Below are 23,210 nucleotides of genomic sequence, written 5' to 3' on the forward strand. Positions count from 1 at the left end.
ACATTATTTTGTTTGGGCTGAGATCTGCATTTGTGCCTTATTGTGTCTCCATCACAGGCAGGATTGTCCAGAAACAATGCCAAGAGCTAACAAACCCAGACTCCTGACAAGGCTCTGAAAAGCCGACCCGCTGGGACTCTATAGGCAGCGTGTGAGGCGGAGCGAGCAGCTTTTGTCATGATAACTACGACTGTGAACTTTTGACATGCACATAGGATGGAGGGTGTAAATAGAAAAGAGTGATTTGCCAATGTGCTGATGAGGGAGTGAAGAGAATTTGAACAAATCCACGAGCCCATGCAGAAGTGAGATTTTGTTAAACTAACAATGAGACCAGTGTAACGCAGGACATGCTTCCATAACCGCACCCAGCGGCTTCAGAGGGCTGATTTACATAAAAAGCGAGGAAGGGGTGAAAATAGCAACGTGATCAGTGACAAAAACAAACTCCCTTATTACTGACCCTGTCTGCTCCCACTCCTGGAAACTGCGACCCAGCACTGAAACGGCCTGATTGTCAGCAGACCGGTCTGTGAGTGCAGCAGCTCTTTGATACCAGGAATGGGGGTTAAAGAGGAGGGGCGGGGAAGGGGCTACAAAAGCCTTCTGTTTCAGCCTGGGAGTGGGGTTACCTGCTCTGCTCTCTGCGGTGGGGTCTAATTTCACACATATCATGCCCATGCATACGCATATGCATGCACATCCAAGTGCAAAACCACTTTAACACACACACAGCTGCTGCAGGAGTTTAAGGCGTGAGGAGAGTGCATGTGGTTCCTCCGGGGACAAATGAGGTTTGTTTGTCGAGCATTCAGAGCACGACACCAGGACAAAAGCAGCCACATAACCCAAGTACAGGGTGACAGACAGTCATTGTTCTGGAGGAAATGACATGGAGAAGCTGCTGGAAGATGTTTCCTGCTTAGGAGTGTTTATGTGAACGAGGTCTCATTCTTGGTGGGAATACATTTAGCAGGCAGTGTCACAGCTGCAGCACCTCCCTCAAATACTGAAAAAGGAGCAGTGAATTTAAATGGACTGGGGGACAAATGCTCTAAAATAACTGTGTAAATGAATCAAGACCACACGTGTACACACACACACACACACACACACACACACACACACACAAAGATTGAGATTGCTTGACGCTAAATGAGCTGCATGAGGCTGTGAAGCAGCACGCTCCCTGTTCATTAATTAATAATCCAGGTCCAGACTGTGTCTGGCTACACCCATAATCTCTTCTCATAGGAAGTACAACACAGTAAATAATCAAATAAATACACATAGTAAAGTCTCTTAACAGTAATTCAACAGTTGGTAACAACTACATTCCACCAAGTCATAAACCAAATGTAATAAAAGGAGAATATATGGGCCAACACAGACATTTGGGCAGTAGGTAAAATTGTCAATATTTGTTTGGACAAGGTGCTGAGACAGTGGTCGAACAATGACCGTTAAGCTGCTTTAGAACGGGCAGAAGACTAAATAACGCTACAATTAGCCTCTTAATTGTAAAATCCTTCCCAGGAGATGACGCAAACGTCCTCTCGAGTGTCTGTAGGCCTGCTAGGTGACAAAGTATTCAGTGGCATATTTGCAGTCAATTAAATATGCTAATTTCTCATTGTGCATTTTAGTTCTTTTTGGCTCATTAATACACCGTGTCCACAGTAGATATTCATCATAGCAGGAAAAGCACAGGAGTAAGTCACAACAGCACAGGAAAAAGCAGACACACTGTAGTGTTAAAATGGAACACTTTACTCTTGCACAACACATCCATAGATCACATTTTCAATATCAAAAATAAAATTGCCTTCTTTGGAGCACGTTTCATCATAATCGTGCCTCTTTTCTAGAACAACCCAAACCAACGCTCACAAGTTCAGAGATGGATTTCAAAACGTTCATTTCATGTCTTTACAGCAAAGATTCCTTCAGCAGAACGAACACACACTCGTTAAGTTAATCTTTTGGTTCGTGTGGAGTTTCCTTTTGCAGACGACAAGACGGATGCTCGTCACAGTAAAACATGAAACTGTGTCGCAGTCGGTGGATACAGTCAAGAGTTGCCGACAGCAAAAAGGTCCAAGAGAAGCAGGAACCATGCATAGCCATGTGTGAGAAAACCCAGCAGAAACCAGTGAAATCAGCCAAATAGAAGAACTACAAACTGAATGCGTCTATGGAACACGGTTGTGGTTTAACAGCGGATGTTACCCTTTTCCATCCAAAATGTGTGCCTTTTAAATATATTTTTTCAATTAATTCTCTTGCACATAAATTGCTCATTATTGCTCATTAGAAAAACAAACATTTATGAAAAGTACCACTCACACAAACTGGCATTTAAGTCTATAATGAAGCATTTTATTGGCCATAATAATGCTAAAGCAATGGCAAAAGAATGTTAGCAACTGAACTTAATTTACTATAATTTGAAAATAAGCATTTCAAAGCTTTGCTGTGGTTCAAATTATTCTAGATAAGAAAGGTAACTTCTCAGAAACAAAGCTATTGTACACAAAAACAAAGTTCAACTTAACACTAGTTCATTTATACATGTACTTAGGAAACAATAAGTCCAAATAAAACACTGGCAAATTATGCTCGTTTAGTGAATATTTACAATTTTTAAGATAATTAGTATTACAGCTTCATCCATTTTAAATGTCAATCATTCATTGGCGCCGTTGGTTTGAGATGTCTGAGTGTTATCGCCAGCAACTTCCTCACCAGCCTCATCTACTTCTGGATCCTGAGAGACAGAAAAGCAATCAGTGAGTATGTCTCCTTTCTCTGCCACATACTGCACCGCTTGCAGCAAAATTGTAAATCAGAGCACTCTGCTGGACAATCTATGCCATTACAAAAGTTTAAAACAGCCCCAGTCATTATATAAGCCAATACTGATATTTCTGTAACATTGGCTAATATCTACGATCTCAATCATCTCTTATGCGCAATATCAAATTTGATAAACTAGGCATTGATGAAAAAGTCAATTTTACAGTGTAAAATTGATCGCCCCTTGTGCTCACTATGGTCTTTAAGACTTCAAAAGGCAAAATAAGTTTTAAAATCCAGCAGTCATGAGAGAACAGAAGACACTCCTCTTCCTTGGAATCATCATTTTATAACTAGTCGCTGTTGTTAGGGCTTTACAATCTGTATGTGTACAGATTCTAAAGCCCTCTGAGGCAAATTTGGGATTTTATGCCATACAAAATAAATGTAATTGACAAACATTACGCAAGCACACAGCCCATTCTGTAAATATCTGAATAAAGCCACACAGAGCCAGAACTTAAACAGTATGTCTGAATGAGTTAAGTCTCGTTTTTACTTATTTCAATGTTGCACCTTTTTCATCACTGCCAGCAGCTCTTTGACGGTGGACGTCAAGGTGTTGGACGTCTTGCTTATCTGGTCGAGGTAGATGTTCTTCTGCTCTTCAGCAGCCTTGAGAGTCTGCTCCGTGCTGCTCAGTGTGCTTTTCACCTCCTCCAGCTCCTTGGACAAGGCTTTGTTGGCTTGCTCCACCTGAGCTTTAACCTTTGAATCTTCATCTGGATTGAGACACAACACAGAGTTAGAGGGATGACTAGAATGACGACGGGTCAACGATTAGGCACAGTGGTCGTCGAGAAGCAATTTTACGTCAAATCATACTTTTTTTACTTCTCAAACTTAATTAAATAGCACTTCAGGAAACAAGCGTCTACCCGTCATTTGTTGAAATCAGAAAAATATAAAGCGAAAGAGAACATTTGTTTTTCAGTCTGCAACCAATAGGAATCCCTTTTTGTCATTAATACAGTCAATTGACATGTTTTGACAATTTCTTTGTTAAGCTAGCCAAGTAGCCTGCTAAATTATGCAAGGCCATTAACATCTATTTCACTTTGTCCAGCAGTCTGAGGAAGTTGGGGATTTAGGTATCTCACATTTACACATTACATTTTAAAGACAATGCGGTTGGAAAGCCTCCCAGAGACAATTCCTTGTTAAGAAACCAAAGGGTTTCGAGTCAGAATGTTCTCTGTATGTGGTCCTAACAGAAAGCATCCTTGTGTTTAACACCATAACTTGCTGGTAACCCGGCGACCACAAAAAAGCTGACGAGGTTCAAAATCAAACCGGTTTAAGCTTGTACTTCTTATGTAGCAGTTGTGAATAATGTGCCAGTCCACATTTCAGAAATCCCAGAAGGAAGAATACTGAATTAAGTGAGACTGGGCTTTTTTGTAGCAAAGCTCAAATTGAGCCAGATCATTGTCCAGAGGGACTTCTGACACAGAGTGTAGCCTGCAACTCAAGGGAATATGAAAGCATTTCCAAATACAGCATAATACAGTTCAAATCATACCCATTTTGGCATCCTGCACCATGAGCTTCTGTTCTATTTCCTCTCTTGCTTTCTCACTCTTCTCCAGTTTCTGCATCATGCTGCCAATGTCGACCATGGCTCCATTATACACGATCAGATTTCCAGACTCACTGGCCTCAGACGGCACACAAGCTTTGGAAGCAGGAAGTAGTGCTTGGTTACCTGACGGAGATGGAGAAAATCATTTTTATAAAAAGGAAAACGCTTTTGCAGCAGCCCTTTGCTTTATGGTAGCTGTAGCTTAATTTGACACGTTCAATGTCATTTTAGATTTATAAATTCTGCACATTCATGGTAATAAATCAGTGATAACACTCACCTGTGAGGTTTTCAATTTGAGCTTCAATAAAGGAAGGAATAGGTTCATCTTTCCCTCTGTCTGTCAGTTTACGGTAGGAACAGGACTCTCTGACCACCGGCTTGTTCAACAGCTTCTTTATCTGCAAACAGATGCGACAAAAAGTGAATAAGACTAGAGACTAAGTATCAAAGAGGCACAGATCCAGAAACAAACTAACGACAATTAGGTCTGTGTGTACCTGAGCACGAGAAAGGTGCAGTCCCAATGTGTACAAGATCTCCTCCAGGTCTCTCTCCAGTAAATAGCCACAGTGGCTCTGATCAAAGTAGACAAATGCCATCAGCAGCTCCCTGTTGTGTGTGACCATCTGCTTCTTCTCCTGGTGTAACAAGAAAAACAACAACCACGTTTATACCTACAAGTACAATTATGCTCCATCAATGTCTTCATAATATGCCTAAATCAAATAGTATGTTAATAATTAACCGTTTAAACATGAACCGTGATTAAGAATTTTTAAAGATCAATGCTGTCAGATAACCAGTGAAAAGAAAGCACAGCAAAACTCAGAGGAGCTGCAGCCCACCTTAAGTGAGCCGAGAGCATAGACTGTATAAACGTGTACGTAGTGATTTCACCCATTGATTCGCGGTAACGAAGCATCGCGCTAAACACTTTTGAATTGAAGTGACCATATTTGGACTGCGGAGGAGTGACCTAGAGATGCTGTGTGCGGCTCTGGTTGTGTAGCGAGCTCTCAATCACAAGGTAGCTTGTCCTAAAGCATACTTCCCTTTATGGTCTGTTTGACTCTAAAATGGAACTTAATTTACTAAAAGAGCATCATGATTTTTTGAAGAAGACTTGAAACTAGCAATTGAGAACATACTCATGGTTAAAATTACTGAGGTAATAATTTAGGTGAGAAATGTGTGGTCAATCAGACTTCTTTTTGCAACCAGTCGTCGCCCCCTGATGGCCAGCAGAGAGAATGCAAGTTTAAGACACTTTTCAGGTTGCTGCCTGCCCATCAGTTGTTGTATCTTTGGCGCTAAGCCTCTCAATTGGAAGCAGACGGACACAGGAACTAGCATTTATTCACAGACAATTAAACTGTACACACACACACACACACACTGTACTGCTACGTTCACAGCTATAACCTTACTGGTGACTACTCCATACTCACAATCACACTCGCTCTCTTTCACAAATGAAATCTCGCTGACGTTGCGCCATACTTACAAAAGTTGCGGAAACCCTGTCAGTGTCGATAAACTAAGAGACTTACTGCAAAAGTAGCTGCGTGCATTCACGACAAGGCACATAACAACATGGTGCTTCCTCTCCCAGACAAATTAACTGGACTCAGTTCCCTATTTTGCACATAAAGTGCGCTGGCAATAAATAAATGAACCTATTTGTGCATATATTGGATATTGTTGCAGCTGTGCGGCTTGTCAGAAACCACAGCTCCCCTGCATACAAGCCACCAATTTTAAATGGTTAATGATCGGTTAACAAAGGTCAGCCATCAGTCAAAAAAAGAGAAGAAATATTAGCATCCCTATAAAACATTGAACAACCGACCAACCTTGTCTTTAGAGGACCTCTCTTTTGACGACTTGCGGTCATCCTTGCGGTCTTTCCTGTCTCTGTCAGTGGAATCGTCGTCATCCTTGTCTAAGGAATATCAATAGCAATATTGAGTTGGAAAGTGGTTGAAAAAGGTTGAACAAGTAGCAACACATCTTGTAATGTATTATTACGTTGTGTGTTTAAAAAGTGTGGCAGTAAATACAAGAAACATTTCAATATCCAACAAAAGAAAGCAATGTTTTTCTCCACTTAAGGGCTCAGAAAACTTGGTAGTGTTATCCATCACAGGTTCAGCATGGTGCATGATTTCTCATCATTAGCCAAATCATATTGTGGGAAATTAAAAAATTATCAATTGAGTTGTGTTCAAAGAAAATGTGCAGTACCATCATCATCATCATCCTCTGCATCTTCAGCCTCCATGGGGTCATATTCTTCAGCATTGGCCGTGCTGCAATCATCTTCGTTCTCCTCTTCATCTCGAGACGACTCCTTTTTCACAGCCTTGTCGTCGCACTGAAAACACAAGTCAGTCATACATGAAAGCATGAAAACTCACATCATTTGTCAGGCAAATGACAGACTGATAAGATCAGGCTTGCCTTCTTCTTTTCCTCTTCATCCTCTTTAGTCTTCTTTACGACTGGTTCTTCATTTTCCTCTTCTTTTTCCTTCTTTACTTCCCGCTTCTCCATCTCCTTCTTGACTTTCTTCTCCTTTTCCTTCTTGTCATCTTTGTTAGGAAAAGCAGCCAGGACTTTATATATGCGGTAGCCAAAATCTCTCTGTAGCATCTCGTTAAACAGCTCAGCGAATAAGGAAACCTGGACAGAAAAAGGCGGCAGTTGAAAAAAAAAAAAAAAAAAAAAGTCACGTTCAGCTTGTTTTCATACATCATTATCTATTGTATAACTGTAGACTTCTTTCATCTTCTCAAAAACAGCATAAAACTGTGACCAGTAATTCTCACCTCAAAAGAGTGCTCCTTGTTGTCTTCCAGTCTGTAGTCTAACAGCACACTCAGGGACATGACACTGCAATCAAATTTGCCATTCTTGGCTGCCCAGTTTGGGTGTACGATGATGGTCGGCTCATCAGGGAGGATGTAGCGCCTTTCTCTCCGCTGGCGTTCAAGCTCCTCCAGCTTTTTCTTTTCCTCCTCCTAACAGAGAAGAACACTTATTAGGTTTTATAATATTGAAAAGACTGACGTAAAATTGCCTCTCAATTAACAAACATAGAAGTTATCTAATAAAATCCTTTATACCTCTCGGTCTTCCTCAGTCCGAGGTGGTTGCTCTTCCTCAGCAACTTTTATCTCCGGTTTCTCCGGCTCCTTGGACTCCTCCACCTGCTCCTCTACCTTCAGCTGCTTGGTAAGACGGGCGATCAGCTGCGACTTCAACCCCTTAGAGCTTAGAGAGCGACAATCAAGCTCTTTGCGCAGGTCATTTACCTATAGGGGGAGAAATCAAGGACATTGGATATGCTCATTTAACCTTAGGAGGAGAATCTGAACATTTCTCCATGCACAATATTTAAGAATGAACATTTGTAAGGTCCAAAGATAGTTCTAATGAGTTCACGCCATGGCTGTTTTCCTAGCGCTATCGGTGTCAAGGCTTTCTCCTTGAATCGTACCTTCATTGATTTCGGGTCAAGTTTAGCCCAGTGAGTGGGAATACTGACGTCCTTCGCTTCATCGTCCTCCTTCTCTTCTTCCTCCTTGACGGGAAATCATAAAGATAGAGACAGGCAGAGAGACAGAAAGAGGTGGGATAGCAGACAGTCAGTACACTGCATGTGGCCTTTGTGAGCTTTAAAGTTGATCCGTGCAAGAAGCAAGGTCACATCTGTCTTTCATTGTCTCGTCCTAGCGAGCTCTCGACTGTGTTTAAGTCCACTGCTACTGAAGCGTACAGAGGGAAGCTCTCTAGCTCTTATAAAAACCAACAGAAATGCCCACCAGCAGCCAATCAATCAATCTGTGGAACACAAAAAAAAGGTATAAAATCAATGAGAGGTGTGTCCAAAAGGTGTGGAGGTACATCAGGTGAACTGAAGCTGGTCTCCAAACGGAGTGAGGATAGGGTGGCCCTACCATGGTCTATGACTGGGGTACTGGTCATTTATGGGTTTTATACACCTACGTCAGATAGGAGCCATCTGTCCAACCAACTGCCCTGGAAAAACCAAAGTCTACATATAGTCCAAATGAGAATGTAAAATCCAACAAGAACAGACAGAACAGGACAGGCCTTTAGGGAGGTTTTCTTTTTGAAGTCAGACAACATCGAATTGATGTAGAAAATCATATAAAAATACACATTTCTACAACACACACATTTACACACAACTGACTCCACAGATTCCAGCGTAAAGAAACATTTTAGATCCCAGCGTCAGAAAAATCACAACTGGCTCAAATATCATTAACTATTTTACGATCATTGTTAAACCAATTTTGTAAGCACCCACATTCAAAGCAGGTTAAGCAAGTCTTGTTTTAAATAGCGCACAACAAAATACCAGGTTTAGCTTGAAGGATTAAACCAAGGATAGCAGCCAAATATGAGGCGTTTGAGAAACTGGAAGCTGTTTTATCAGTTGTGATCAGGGCCTACACAACACGACCTAGTCTCACTGCTTCCACTGTATGTGTCTGCTGGATGTGAGGGAAGGTGGATGTGCTGATGGAGGAATGGAGGAGTTGGAGCAGAGGAGAAGGGACAGGTGGAGGAGTAAACAGAAGACGCCTAGGTGAGGTTTGGTGGAACAATAATCTGCCTGTGTGTCTGCGTGAATGGTGAGGTGTGCCTTGTGTGTGATGTTTATCTGGGGTTTGTTTTTTTTGTAATTCCTGTGCCTTCCTGTGAGAAGCGGAAATGAGAAGAGAGGGATTAGCGGTTCAGTGCCTGTTCTCCATCCGCCTCCTTTCGCTCAGCCGACAGCTTCTCAGCCAGCTGCTCCCGAAGTCGCCGTGACAGCACCTCCCACTCTGAGCGGGTAGGAAGACAATGCCAAACATCCGGAAGAAACAAAACCACTGTCTCCACATGAGCAGGGACTGTCCGCCCCTTGTGTGTCTCCTCCGGCCGATGATAGCGAATCTCTGCAAAACGATACCTGTCGCAAAGGAAGAAGGTGCATTGGAAAGAAACATTTTGGTCAGGGCACAGTATAAAAAGGCAAGCCTTGCTAAGGCGAGCCTTCTACAACTTACTCCCTCCCATGAGCTCACTGAATGATTGTACATATCATTACAGTGAGCCGTCTCCCACACAACACAGTATAGACAAATGGACCCAGTCTGCAGCTCTCCAACTGTTGTCACAGGTTACGGCAGCCATTTTGAGAAAGTTGACGGACAATCACATTAAATATATCACATCCCCAAATTCATCCCCATCAACAACTTCAGCCAATTATGGATGAGTGTTTTGCATTTAACCTTGGATACACGTAACGCACTACATTAGGGTGGTGCAAAGAGAGACAGAATCAACAGGACAGTGAAAGCCAGTTAAATATGTAAGATATTTAACAGGAAGAATAGAAAAATAAATTAAAAAAACAACGTAATGGTAGTGTCTTCTGGTCCAGGCTACTGCTTCCAGCCACAGTCCATGCGTTTGGTTTTGCATCACAATGAAATATGCATATACTTTATATGTATAAAGAGTGTGACAGAAAGAGAGAGCCAAGACAACACACAAAAAGCCCAAAAGGACACTGCACAACACAATAAATAATGGTAAATAATAGGCAGCAAATGTACAATACATTAATCATTAATATAAAAAAGGAAACACAACAATATCACATCATCAACATGTCGAGGAGGAGATTTTGTATAGAAGTAGTCAAAATTATGCAGCATATTATAGTTTTTAGTACCAGTTATTCGGTTTAAACAGAAACACAATCAAATTAGAAAAACAAATATCGATTAGGATAACAGCTCTTACCACTGAGTGCACAGACTAAGATCTATGCCTGTGAGTGCCTTGCAACAGCGTATGGCTGTCTTTATAAGGACCGAGGGATCGTTCTCTGGGTCAGCTCCATCCAAAGAGGGAGACCAGTGGCCACCAATGGCCATGGCCTCATCTTTACCCCTCATTCCCACCAAAAACTAAAGCAGAAAGACAGACGGGTACAAAAGGAGAGCCACAGAGTAGAATAGGTTAGATGAAAATAGGGAAGGACAGCATTGATGAGGAGTGTGGAGGTTGGAAAGAGCAAAAAAAGAGACGGAGAGAAAGACAAAAAGGTCAGCAGCATGTTCAAATAGTCACATCTGAGGATCCACAGCCCACAGATAAAAACAACACACATGGAAACCAATGTTAGCTCATGTGCATGGCACAAGCATGAACAATGTGTGATGTACCTTGACGAGTCTAGCAGGATGTTGGAAGGAGTCTTTGACTTCCTGCGTGTCCTCTGCCAGAGCACAGGACTTGTGATAGAGCTCCTCGATACTGGGGTTAGCCAGTAGCATCACCTGATTATAAAGAGACCACATTACAGTTATTATCCTTTAAATAGTAATACAATCAAACCCTATTTTAATTTCCAACAGCCATTCATTGTAATCTTTACACTGCATCATATCAGAGATGCAGGAGGCCACTGCTCAAGCAAACCTTTTTCCAAACAGATGCCACAAATTAACCGGCAAAACACACAATTGTTCATTCAAAAAAGTAAAACAAGAAACGTATCACAATAATCTTTCTTATTTTTGCAAGGAGCATTGAAACAAGGCGGGTAACTGCTCAGCAAGGTGTCCACTCTTACTGTTCCCTGGTGTCAGAGCCAATTAAATGTATTATTGACAGACATACCACGATAATTACGGGTATGCATTTGTCATTGGCAGTCATACCTTAGCACTGTAGGTGTGGTTGGCATCAGGAGGGTCGAGCACAGCTGTATTCTTGACTAGAGGATCCACTTCTTTGTTCAAGATGTGGAAGTTGCAGGAGTTACTCAACTGGAAGGGTCTTGTTAGAGGGAAGGCATCCACCCAGGTGAAGACAGCATTAAAAAAGTCGCTAGGAATGTAGAGGCTCTGATAGCGCCTTCTCAGCTCCATCATGTCACAGCTGGAACTGGAGAACCCACAGAGGACAGTTAAGACCTCCACAACACAAACTAGGACATACTGTCAACTACCACGGTAGGGGTCGGTATCCCCAAGCAGGTTGCGAGATCATTTCAGGGGGTCCCAAGACATAATAAAAACTAAATAACATATTCTAGACTTTTTTCCCCGCATTAGATTGTGTGTATCAGTGATACTTGCCTCAGAATAGTATTTAGTGTTTGGGAAAGTCAAAATGTGCCTGCACATGAGTTTCAGATTTCCAGCAAGCCAGGGGAAGGGAAATGTCCACAGATACTGGAGCACATTGGATAATGACTCGGTGCTAGCTTTCAAACTAAATAAAAATCTGGGCTCTTGCGAACTCCAACCTGATTATTGTCAGGTTGGGATTCAAAAAGGTTGATAAGCACTGGACTATCACACCACTGACACGTTGACATACAGTACTTCAGTAATCCATTTCAGAGTAAAACTGACAGCATGAAACACGAAAGAGTTTACACTCACCCATCCAAGCTGAACTTGGAAAACTGAACGGTGTAACGAGGAACCGCCCTGCGAGGCCGCCGAGGTGAGCGGTCACGTCTGGGAGAGCGGTCTCTGGAACGTTTGCGCGTGGGCGAGCGCTCTCTTGACCGCCTGCGCTCACGGTCTCGGTCTCGACTGAAGAATTGATGAGGAAACACACTAAGATGAATAACTTATGCTGAAGGCTTATTTTAGAGAGAAATATTCGATTATCTGAAGTGATATCTAACAGCATCTCACTTGCGTTCCTCTTTAGGCCTGAGGATGAGCTCAGGACCTCTGTCATTGCGACTGGGGAAACGAGGCGGAGGCTCGATTCGTCGGACAGGCTGCGGCTGTGGCATAAGTCTCACTGGGGGCTGAAGCAGACCCCCTGGAAACACATCTAGATACCAGGGAAATAATGCTTGTTCAACACCATACCACAAAGACAGCTTTTATTTGGTCAATGTTGTGCTACAAAGATACTGTGATCAACATCACTTGTCTGACTGCGTCATATCGGATACTATATCAATTAAATCTCCCTCACCTTTGGGTGGGGGCTGTGGTAGCAGAGGCTGAGGGGGGTTTTGGAGGAGAGGGACCAGAGAGGCAGCAGACAGTTGGGCCTGCAGGAGGGAAGGAGGCGGAGCCTGGGTTGGAATACTGAATGTGGTTGGGGGAGGTAGCGACTGCATCATTGGGGGTGCAACCTTCATCATGTTAGGAGGTTGTGGCATGCTCTAGAAAAAAAAAGGGAAAAGAAAAGGAAAAAAAGAAAGGAGAGGTGTGCATAAATTCAAAAGCCAAAACTATTTTCAGTTAAAATGGCAACGATTGCTCAACATGTACAAAATATTCACTCGCTGCGTGAAAGAAAAAAGATGGGAAATGGTCTTAATGTCTACTTAATCTCTTAAAAAGGTGCCCAGATAGGCTGTTCTAACCAAATAATACCAGGTAGGCATATTCTGAGGATATTTCCTGCATGGAGTGAGTAGGGGAAACGTTCTTGCTCAGTGCTTGTAATGGAGAAAAAAAAAGGAAAAAAAAAAAGGGTGCTGAAATCAAAATCAGGCACTTTGGCTGAATAGAACTGGTAGAACCAAAAGACCACACTGCCCCTACATTCAGAAATATCAACTCAACTACAAACACCATAATGACAATTACATATTTCTCACTGCTTGGTAAGGCACTGATTTGAGTGGTACTTTCTATCCAAATATTGCTATAATCCAACACAACTATATATCCGTCACCCGCATTGTAACCTGCAGAGAGATCTCTGAAACAAAACAGCCCAAGCAACATACGTTTGTTTTCCAAACAAAATAATTATATAATCTCAGTAAAAGGGCCGTAGTCTACCAAAAACAGCATATTAAAACAATCCATAATGAAGCAGTAGTATTGAAGCAGTGTCTCCTTAGAATAAAAACATATATTATTAAACCACTACAAAATTGTGGTTCTATCCATTTGGCAAGGACAGCATACTAAAAGAAGAAGCAAAAACTGCATGGTTATAGTTTAACATGAACAGGTAGTAAGAAAGCCAGGAAACAAAGAAACAAGTCAAAGAAAGAAAGAAGGACCAACAAAGTGTGTGAATCAGGTCTGGGGAGTTACATTTTGTCGGTTGTCCAAAGAGTGCATGTCTGAGTAGCGCAGCTGCATTCCTGGGTCAGTGTAAAGGTTGCCGAGCTGTGGAGAAGCTTGCGGTAAAGGCTGCTGCTGATGCTGCTGCTGATGCTAGGAGGGATCGAGAACACAACAGTCAGTTAAAGACAGAGAGGTTCAGATATCAAATCTGAGAAGAAAAAAAACATATTAAGACTCTGCTCAGACTAAGTCCATGATTTAAAGTGAACCTGTGGATCTCACTTCTGGAAATAATTAAAACGGATATGTTGCCATTTCCACCATTTAGTCAGCAAGAGTTCCAATGTTTAGCTAGATCAATAAAGCCGAAGCCTGAAATTAACTGAAGCAAACGTACAAATACAAAGTTCAGAGCAAACACAAAAATTAAGAAAATGAAAAATTAGACTTTTTTTGGAACCTTCGTTCACATTTAGTGTAGCTCAATGAATCTGGACTCTTTTAAATGTAAAACACAATCCCTGTAAATATTATTACACAGTAAGTATGAATTAAATAATCAAACAAAGTGTGTGTCTATACATTTTTTAAGAAGACGTGGCAATTTTGAAGCCATGAACAAATGCAGTGGAACTTATTTTAATTGTGCTGATTGTCTTTATAATAATACCAAATATCTAAACAGGAATAAAAGTTAAAGCAGAAAATCCCCAGTTTGTATAAATGTACCCAACAATGTTATCCTCTCCTTCCTGAGGAATTGAGTGCAACCTCTGAGTATTCTCACCGACTGGTTTGCTAGCTGAGGTAAGGTCTGGATGCGCTGAGCGTTCCACTTGAAGGGCATGTTCGGGTTGTAAACAGCTTCCACTAGGACCCTGTCCCCCACCTGAGGAGTCTTCCCCTTTACAGCACTGAAGAGACCAAAAAAAACATTCCAACGTCTCTATATGTCAAATCACATCATTTAAAAAAATAAGACCTGTCTATCTTTTGGAATTGTTTTCCAATTAAAGGGTATTATCAAAAGGCAGTGTAAGACTGCCATAAGAAAAAGGCAGTGTCAAAGTAATGCATAGAATAAAGAAAAGTATTCACCATATCACTCAACCAACACACTCGCATGCACAATAAATATAGTTTGAAAGACGCTCTATTTTACCTAAGCTGAAAGAAGACATCTTCATCTACAAAGCCAAATGTGTCATGTAGCTTGTTGACGACACCAGTGAAAACTCGCTGCTTCTGTGGCTGCGTCTGCTGTTGATGACTTGAGCGTGGTGTTGGGTAGGACACGGTAATCTGGGCTGTCTGCTGGGGGTTGGACATGCTTAGGCTGGTGGGCAAGGCAACGGGGGGCTGAGGTAAAAGAAAGAAGGATAAAAAAATTTAAAAAACTGCTACTGTGTAACACTTTGGTTGAATGTGAAACAGTAAATACCATGGCCACTCAAAGTCAGCAAGAACACAAAAGGGTCAAAGTCAGCAAGAACACAAAAGGGAGACATTTTGATAGCAAATAAAGATGTAAACAGATTGTAAACTAATCTAGACAAGTATGTCTTTGAGGGTTTTCTTCTTCTACACCTTCCCCATTGCTTAATGCATGCTGGGATGGACTCTATTCTCATGGTATAAATGGATATACACAGAGAAAAAAGAAAAAATATTATATATAGCAAATGTGTTTTTGCACATTACCTGGGGAATCAGTGCCTGTTGAGGCTGGGGAAGCTGTAAAAGAAAATACCAAGCATAAACATTTTGTTGACTTGATATTACAGATTTAAATTTACGGATTTTTATAATTTCCTGAACTATGTAGTCGAAACTGCTTTATGTTATTGTCTGTCTTTACATCCATTTTCCATGTTTATGTCACTATACGTATGTTTTTTTTTTTTTGTCACATCGCTTCACCAATAAAAAAAAAAATACAAATAAATATGAGGAACAAAGAAAAGACCATTTAATCTCAATTTGAGTGCAACAGGATTTTACCCGCAGAGAGATCACAGTTTAAGGCATTTAAATGTACTGCTCTATGACCAAACCTGCGATTATTTGACCAGTGTGTAGGATTTAGTAGCATCTAGCAGAGGTTTCAAATTGCAACCAAATGAATGCCCCTTCATACCTCCCTTTTCAACTACGGTGGCCATATTTAAAAAATGCCCATGTCATTTATGTTGTTTAGTCTAAAGTAAACCAACCAATATATTTTCCAAGGTAAGTATGAGCAGAGGACTTTCCAAAATGAAATGTGAGACAAAGCAAAATCAGCCTTTGTTTCACCTGATGAGGTACATTGTACAGTTGTGGAGGGGGTTGCTGCTGCTGTTGCTGTTGATGCTGCTGCTGTTGTTGTTGTTGTTGTTGCTGCTGCTGCTGCTGTTGTTGTTGCTGCTGCTGATACTGCTGGAGGGCTGTATTGAGCTGAGACTAGAGACGTTACAAAGAACATAGGAGAGATTAAGGCCTAGGATCCCTACAAGAAGCATATATTGCAGAGTGTGCTTAGGACTCCCTCGCTGTGACTGACCTGCTGTAGTGCTGCTGCGGCAGCTGCAGCAGCCTGCTGCTGCAAGGCAGCATTTTGCTGAGACAGCTGATAGTTTGCAGCAGATTGGTTGCTGAGAGAGGCTGCAGCCAAGGCTGACTGTTGAGAGTAAACAGATGGGGACGCTCCCAGAAGAGATGGCTGCTGCACACCAAGAGCTGCAATTAAGTAAAACAAGGCCCCAAATTCAGTGCGGTGTGGAAAGATCACAATGAATTGGGCAGATGATGTGATGACAAAAGTAAAAAAGAAAGTATAACTCCAAATAATATTTGTGTCCCTACATAAGGGAGGGAATGAAACTGCCCAGACCCTCTGGTTTGATCCACTCACAATGCAGGCTATTGAGGTCAAGGGACGGTCCTGAGTGGCCCGGTTGGGACACCGCTGTGGCAGCAAATTGAGTCGCCCATGGCGGGTTCTTCTGTCCCCCGAATTGGGCCATGACTCACTCACGTTCAAGGAAGTCGCTCTTCACCAGGCCAATAATTGTCACTAGAAACATAACCAAAAATTACATGGAATTAGGTAGATTGGTAGGAAGACCAATAGATAACATGGGTAAAAGGTATTTTGATAGTTTGTGTGCACCCAAATGAACACACAAACGGTGAAATACATTTGAGGTAACAAATATGTTTGGTACCTCAGAAGGTTTTGTTTCATTAACAAACGTGAACTGTATCCCCCATATCTCAGTGCAAAATTAAAAGTGTATGAATCCCATGCAGCTAATTTGGATTTCCCATAACCGGTCACCGTTCACTTTGCAATGCAATAACTTACGTTTGGTTATACAGAGACGTGTGCATTAGTAGTCAAAGAAACCAGCAAAGCAACAATGAGCACTAAAACAACATGTTCAATGTGGCATCGTAGCTTGATGAGAAGCAGAGCCAACTGGACAAAGACATAACATGTTCCATTATATATGAAAGAAACCACTATGGAGTCGTTTACTGACTGGGCGAGCCTCAACCTCTAACAACAGTATTATTGTTTAACAATATGTTAACGCCATTAGAATGAAATAATCAATTTAAAAAGGAGCGATGTGACATTAAGTTAGTCCTTCGAGAGAACACATTACATCTTTGAAATACACGTACTGTCAAAACCTGCTGACGGTAACCTTGAATGCTCCGTAGATTAGTAGCTAGGTTAGCTGCTTACAAAGACAGGCTCAACAGCAGTTAGCCACTAGCGCTAACTGACAGTGGGCTTGCGCAGGCAGCTAACAAGCTAACACGTATATCTACCCTGATATTGCCCTTACCGTTACTAATTCGTGTTAACAAATTATTTTTTTCCTCCGAGGTAACACGTATTTATTATGGATCAGTCCACATTGCGACATGAAAGCGCAGCACGGCTACTGTAAGACATATGACTCTCGTAGCGTTACATAGCTAGCTAGCGAACGCTTAGCATTTGGACGTCGTTAGCTTTGTTGAGATTAGCCTCGTGCTGGATTTGTTATCTATAGCGAGGCCCAAACCAACGTCCGCTGTCTGTCCGATGGCGCTAAATTTACAGTGTTTTAAAACAGTAAAAGCACACAGCAAATACCGTGAACTCTATTATCAATTGCACTTTAAATGTTCACAATAACTAGTGTAGTACATGTTTTTTTATTATTAAACATTGTCAACAGAGCTCGCTTACCGCTATCCTGCGCCGGCCAATGTAGACATGTACAGCGCATGCGCGGGCGGAAAGGCGACTATTATCGGCAGCCGAGATTTATTGAAAAGTGGTTATTTTGTATTGTCAAGCATATTGTTGCTGTCCCTATGTGCCCTTGCCTAGAGATTACGAGCAAACATATTTAATAATCATTAAATATTAAGTGTAAATTCACATTTTTTAGCTTTCGTTCCTGTAACAACACTAGCTACGTGAGTCATTCTTTTTTTTCCCCTCTGCCCACGTGCGACATGTCAGGAGTCATAACTGGAGGAACAATAACTAATGAAAAAAGGGAATCAACAAAGAATTGCTTTCAAACTGTGAACTTTGTTTGAAAGAGTGACACAGTAAATCTGAAGAATGGAGTACAAAGTACATATATATATATATATATATATCATACAGGTTTTGTTACACATCAAACTCCTGCTTGATAAATATTTAAAGCCTAAATAACATTTTATTAAAATGTCTAGATAATGCATTAACAAGGAAAGCAGTTCAGTTATGTTTCATTAATTATATGGCAACAACAACTGAAATACCTCATCAATCTTGATTCTACATGGCCATAACCCATGTAAAAAACAATGACAATATTTCCATCCTAGGAAAATATTATTTCAAAATATATATATTTTTTAAAAGAAATAAATACATCACATTTACAGTCATCACAGCATAACATTTTGACTGGCTAGAAGAAGACAATATATTCTTTGACTATCTCCTTTTCTTGGTATCAGTGGCATACAGTATGTACATTACAGCGTGAACTCTTAACAGTATATAGTATGCACACTAAATAGCAGGACTTTTCTTTTCTTCCTTAGGATTGTACAATGGTAATTAGTGGACATTATGTATGGTTGTGTTTTTTATACAGTGGAATACATTTGTCTTCAAGGATATTTTCATTCTTGTAATTTGCGTTCCAGCTCTGAGAAAACCTTTGCATTGATTTCATCCACTTCATCTTCCACCTAGGCAAAAAAGACAATGGACCAAATGTTAAACGTGACATAAATGTTTGTAGACACATTTTACCAACTTTTTAATCATGCCAAAAACTTGGAATAGATGCAAAGTAAGTCATTGAACGTTTACTGTCTAGCTTCATTGGTCAGTCTTTAATTAAAATTAGATCACAGCATAATTTTCTGCATATGATAATTTAAATATCTAGACAGAAACTTCTGAAAACAATGCTGGAATAAAAACAATTGTGAATCTTGGTCTGAAAATAAAAGAGTTGACAAATCTCTGCTTATCTACAAAAGCAAATCCTCCTAGAGAACAGATCTTGTTAATCACCTGTTCAACGTTGTCTACTTCTGGGACATAAAACTGCAACATGTTCTGAATGCCGTTCTTAAGGGTGACTGAAGAACTGGGACACCCTGTGCAGGAACCGACCAGCTTCAGCTTGACTGTGCCTGCCTCAAACCCCTTAAAGATGACATCGCCTCCATCCTCCTGCACTGTAGGTCTTGTGGGTGAAAGAGACCATATCAAGTTGTTCAGAACAAAGCAGCCAAGAGGACAGACAGATTAATACAATATCTCAGCATGACAGTCATTTACTACACTTTGACCATCATTGTTTGAAATGTCAAAAAGAAAATATTTGATCAGGATTGAAATAACATTTATAATACATACACAATAAAACAGCAAGTTATCCAATTGCAATAGACACACTTTGGCCCTGTTATTAATATGTGTCTTGGGTGATCCGAGCTCTGCATACAGGTGTGAATGCACTGACATTGCATTAAGGACGCAATGAGATCCAATAGTTCAGACCACATTCAGAGGATTATTATATAAATTATTTTCGCAGTGTGTACATGAATGTGTCCTATTGTTAAAATTGCAGGAAAAAAAATAAAAAACTAGCTGTGCCAGGGCTCGAACCACTGAGGCACAGTCACAATTGATTGCAGCACTGACATTACTAAAGATATTGCCCAATTGCGAGGGAATCTGCAGAGGAGAGCCCAGGCAGATAAATAGTGGGCTGATGTCTGCATTTTTGGTCTTTATGTTTCTAGTTTCTTGTAGAAAGACCTTATAATAGGGTTTATCATCCAAAAAGCTTCACCAATGATTTAAACATAGAGAAATATTGTCGTTATGTATGCGTTATTATGCTACGGTTTTACTGGTCCGGCCCACTTGAGATCAAAATGGGCAGCATGTGGCCCCTTAACTAAAATGAGTTCGACACCCCTGCTCTAGAGTCTAGAAGGTGATCCACATCAGTTTGTGTCGCCAAGGGTTACGTTGCGCCTAAACATTATGAAAATAAAATAACAGCCAACACTTTATTACTCCCACATTGTTAAGAGAAGTGCATAACAGCGTCACTCTTTCTGTTCCGACCTTTCACAACAAAAGCCCTCGACACATCGGCCCAACACTTCATCAAGAGGCAACTCGGCAAAATAGCCTAATATATAGAAATATAGCTTAATCATGGCTTGTCTGCAATCTGTCGGTGTTTTTGTTAAGGTGCTCTGCACAGAACTGACACCTGCCTACCTTCATCCCCAGCTCTCTAGATCTGCGTCTCTGCCAGGCAACGGCGGCGGTGTGACCAGTACAGTAGACAATACCCTTATGTTTTTAGGTTCATAAAATGTAATAGAATTTACGACTATGTAGGATTTTACTACTCCTTTCTACCGAAGGTTAAAAACCACAACGCACTTGGTCTTTGCAAACCGAAATGAAACATTTACATTTATACTTTTTGCAAATTTGCATACAGAGGACAATAAACAAAAAGAATAATGAAATAGGAATAAATCAAATAAGAGGGATAAACAACTAGAATAAGAATGGAAGTTAAAAATATGAACTATAAAAGAGAGATTAGCTATCTGCAGCTTCAGCTGCACAGTTGATTAGCAGGGGGCACAAATGATCGCATGAAGCACTCAGCTTTGCTAAATTGACCTCTGGTGATCAGTTCTTTACCTGATTCTGTTGTCCAGAAGCTCTTTTATCATCGACACAACTTCATCATCATCTTCAGAAAGACCTACAAAAAAGAGAATGTACAGAGTGGATATTTACACAGTGTACAGTCAGACAGCTGTGTAGCTCCAAGATGCCAACTATCCGGACATTGTACACTCACTGCTTTCATGGTGCACCACCCCCGTTGTTATCGGGTCACCACTCTCAAAGAACTTAGCAATGATCTCCGAAGCATTTCGCTTAATGTCTGTCCATTCCACATCCTCATCTGTCTAACAGGAAAAGAAACAGGTGTTGATTCTCCGCAAAGATTTCATAGGAACAAAATCAAAGAGGCAAGCTGGTCGAGGACATTTAATACTTACTTTGGTGACTGTGATGAAGTCAGGGCCATAGAACACACTTTTTACTCCTTCAATTTCGAACAGGGCCCTGAAAGACACACGTTATCATGTTATTGTTCAACAAACTTAAACAACATACCGATGATTCATTGATGTTCGTTAATTTGGTGATAAGGACATCCACTTGTGCTGGCTTTTATCTACAGTCACTGATGATCGCACTGCTTTTTACAAAGTTAAGACAAGACAAAATGTATCAGCAAACAAAATATATCGACACAATCCTTTCTTGCAGTCAGAAAGCATCACAGACTGTAATTTGCACAGGATGCATTTGTCACATCTACTGCATGTACTCTTCTACCAAAAAACTATATCACTGTCTGAAATTAAAGAGACAACCATGAATAGCTCAATGAAAATAACAACCATTGTTAAACTATTATTTAAAAAAAAGAGAGAATGGAAAAGCCACACACCTCTCACGCATATATTTCAACGTATAAACATCAACATTTTAGTTAACCAAGAAACTTTAGATTCCTCCTTTTTAAAATGCTACTTTATGAAATCAAAACAGTACAATGTCAATGTACAAGCGTGAACTTGGCACACAACCTGGCTAAAGATGAACATCCAGCTGAGCTCGGAGTAGGAAAGTCAAGCGTCCCATTTCCGAGGACAGGTTTACCAGGGAGAAACTTCAAGCTACTGGGGTTTGGAGTGTCTTGAGTCTGGATGGACAGCTGTCTTACTGAAAGATGGGAGAAAAACAATTCCGTTGTTCAGTTTTATATGTTCATTTTTCTTGTCTTCACTCAGCAATATGTTTGCAACCAGACGCCAGAGATCGAGTGAGTGTATTTAGGTGTCCACACAAGGGTATCTCACTTGAGAAGAGAGTGGCTCCTTTCCCAGGCAGAGGCTGAACTTTACTGAAGGCCTGGGTCGAGCACTGTGGTCGGTATGAGCTTCTGGTCTTGACAGGACACCTTGAAACGTAAAGAATATTCGTTTTGTCAGTGAATAAGACTTAAAGTAATTAATTTTTTGAAGTAGGATTGAACAGCTGGGGTCTGAGATGGTTGAAAGCCACGTCGGGTTTCTCCCGCTGTTATACATATACTGGTGACGTTTAGGTTTACAGCCCAGCTGGCTGCTGTTAGAGACAATCTGACCGCGGGCGATATGGAAAGACCCGAAAGACACGTGTGAAAAAAATCAAAGACGAGCAAAAGTAAAATAACCAGACCCGCTGCGTCAATATCTCCACCTATAACTCCATTAAATGGGTCAGAGTTAACATAACTTATGTCGCAGTTTGCTACTTATCTTTAGCTTAGCTAGGAGTACCCTCTCAACCACACGACGTTTATGTTTAATACAAACATTGCAACTTGTCACATCAGCAGTACAAAGTGTGTATGTACGATGTATCCCAGCGGGGAAGGTTCAAACCTAAAGTTAGGTGTATTTCTTCTCCGTAACAACTGCTGAAGTCCCCATCTCATGTGCGCCGCCATTTTGTTTGTTTTGAAGATGAGCACCTCGTGTGGCGGAAAGCACGTAATCCTGATAGGGGCTGCGACTAGATATCCGTTGCGACTAGTAATGTATTGCTATGAAGAGACAAACATAAGTCAAAGAAATAATAGCTTTTCTTAATTGTATTCTCTTTGCTCATATATTTATTCTGTGCATATGACTAATTAAAAACTTTAAACTGCAATGTGAGCAGTAAGTATAGCGGTTGAATAAATGTAATGGAGTAAAAATGAGAAAAAAATATTTGTATAAATAAAAATTGCATAAAATAAAAAAGTCAAATATATGAACTTAAAGCTGTACTTACTGGAGTAAATGCACTTGGATACTTTCTAGCACTGGAGGACAAAAACAACAAAGCATTTCCCTTAAACATTCAAGGCATTCCTGACACAACAGCGTTATCTGGTAATGTGTCCCAGTGGCAGACTTAAGATGAAGCAATTGTTTGGACTAGAACAAACAATGTGACACATTCAAGAAGGTCCACCCTATGTTTGCCAACATTTGTTCTGACAGGGCAAGGTGGTGCTCCAAAGGAGTGGCAGTGAAGAGAGACT

The 23,210-nt window shown here is 40.9% G+C and overlaps 2 protein-coding genes across 2 annotated transcripts; both read right to left on the bottom strand.

The window, feature by feature from the left end:
- Positions 1-1,759: 1,759 nt before the first annotated feature.
- On the bottom strand, positions 1,760-16,551 carry ccar1 (cell division cycle and apoptosis regulator 1). Its single transcript, XM_079230118.1, has 25 exons — positions 16,421-16,551; positions 16,070-16,245; positions 15,823-15,969; positions 15,229-15,261; positions 14,690-14,886; positions 14,315-14,441; positions 13,555-13,671; positions 12,473-12,665; positions 12,181-12,325; positions 11,920-12,075; positions 11,191-11,416; positions 10,693-10,806; positions 10,268-10,434; positions 9,215-9,425; positions 7,941-8,024; positions 7,567-7,755; positions 7,270-7,461; positions 6,902-7,123; positions 6,686-6,815; positions 6,295-6,383; positions 4,939-5,079; positions 4,719-4,839; positions 4,379-4,561; positions 3,373-3,578; positions 1,760-2,767 (listed from the first exon to the last, which is right to left on the bottom strand). The coding sequence occupies exons 1-25, from the start codon at positions 16,530-16,532 to the stop codon at positions 2,687-2,689; spliced, it is 3,759 nt and encodes a 1,252-aa protein (XP_079086244.1). The 5' UTR covers positions 16,533-16,551; the 3' UTR covers positions 1,760-2,686.
- A 1,572-nt stretch (positions 16,552-18,123) lies between these two features.
- On the bottom strand, positions 18,124-22,664 carry LOC306746447 (NFU1 iron-sulfur cluster scaffold homolog, mitochondrial). Its single transcript, XM_079229363.1, has 8 exons — positions 22,564-22,664; positions 21,997-22,097; positions 21,724-21,859; positions 21,127-21,193; positions 20,922-21,033; positions 20,759-20,822; positions 19,091-19,265; positions 18,124-18,759 (listed from the first exon to the last, which is right to left on the bottom strand). Exons 1-8 carry the CDS (start codon positions 22,626-22,628, stop codon positions 18,691-18,693), a joined length of 789 nt encoding a protein of 262 aa, XP_079085489.1. The 5' UTR covers positions 22,629-22,664; the 3' UTR covers positions 18,124-18,690.
- Between the last annotated feature and the right edge of the window lie 546 nt (positions 22,665-23,210).

Source organism: Taurulus bubalis (genome assembly GCF_910589615.1).
Source record: "Taurulus bubalis genome assembly, chromosome: 14".
Taxonomy (NCBI): domain Eukaryota; kingdom Metazoa; phylum Chordata; class Actinopteri; order Perciformes; family Cottidae; genus Taurulus; species Taurulus bubalis.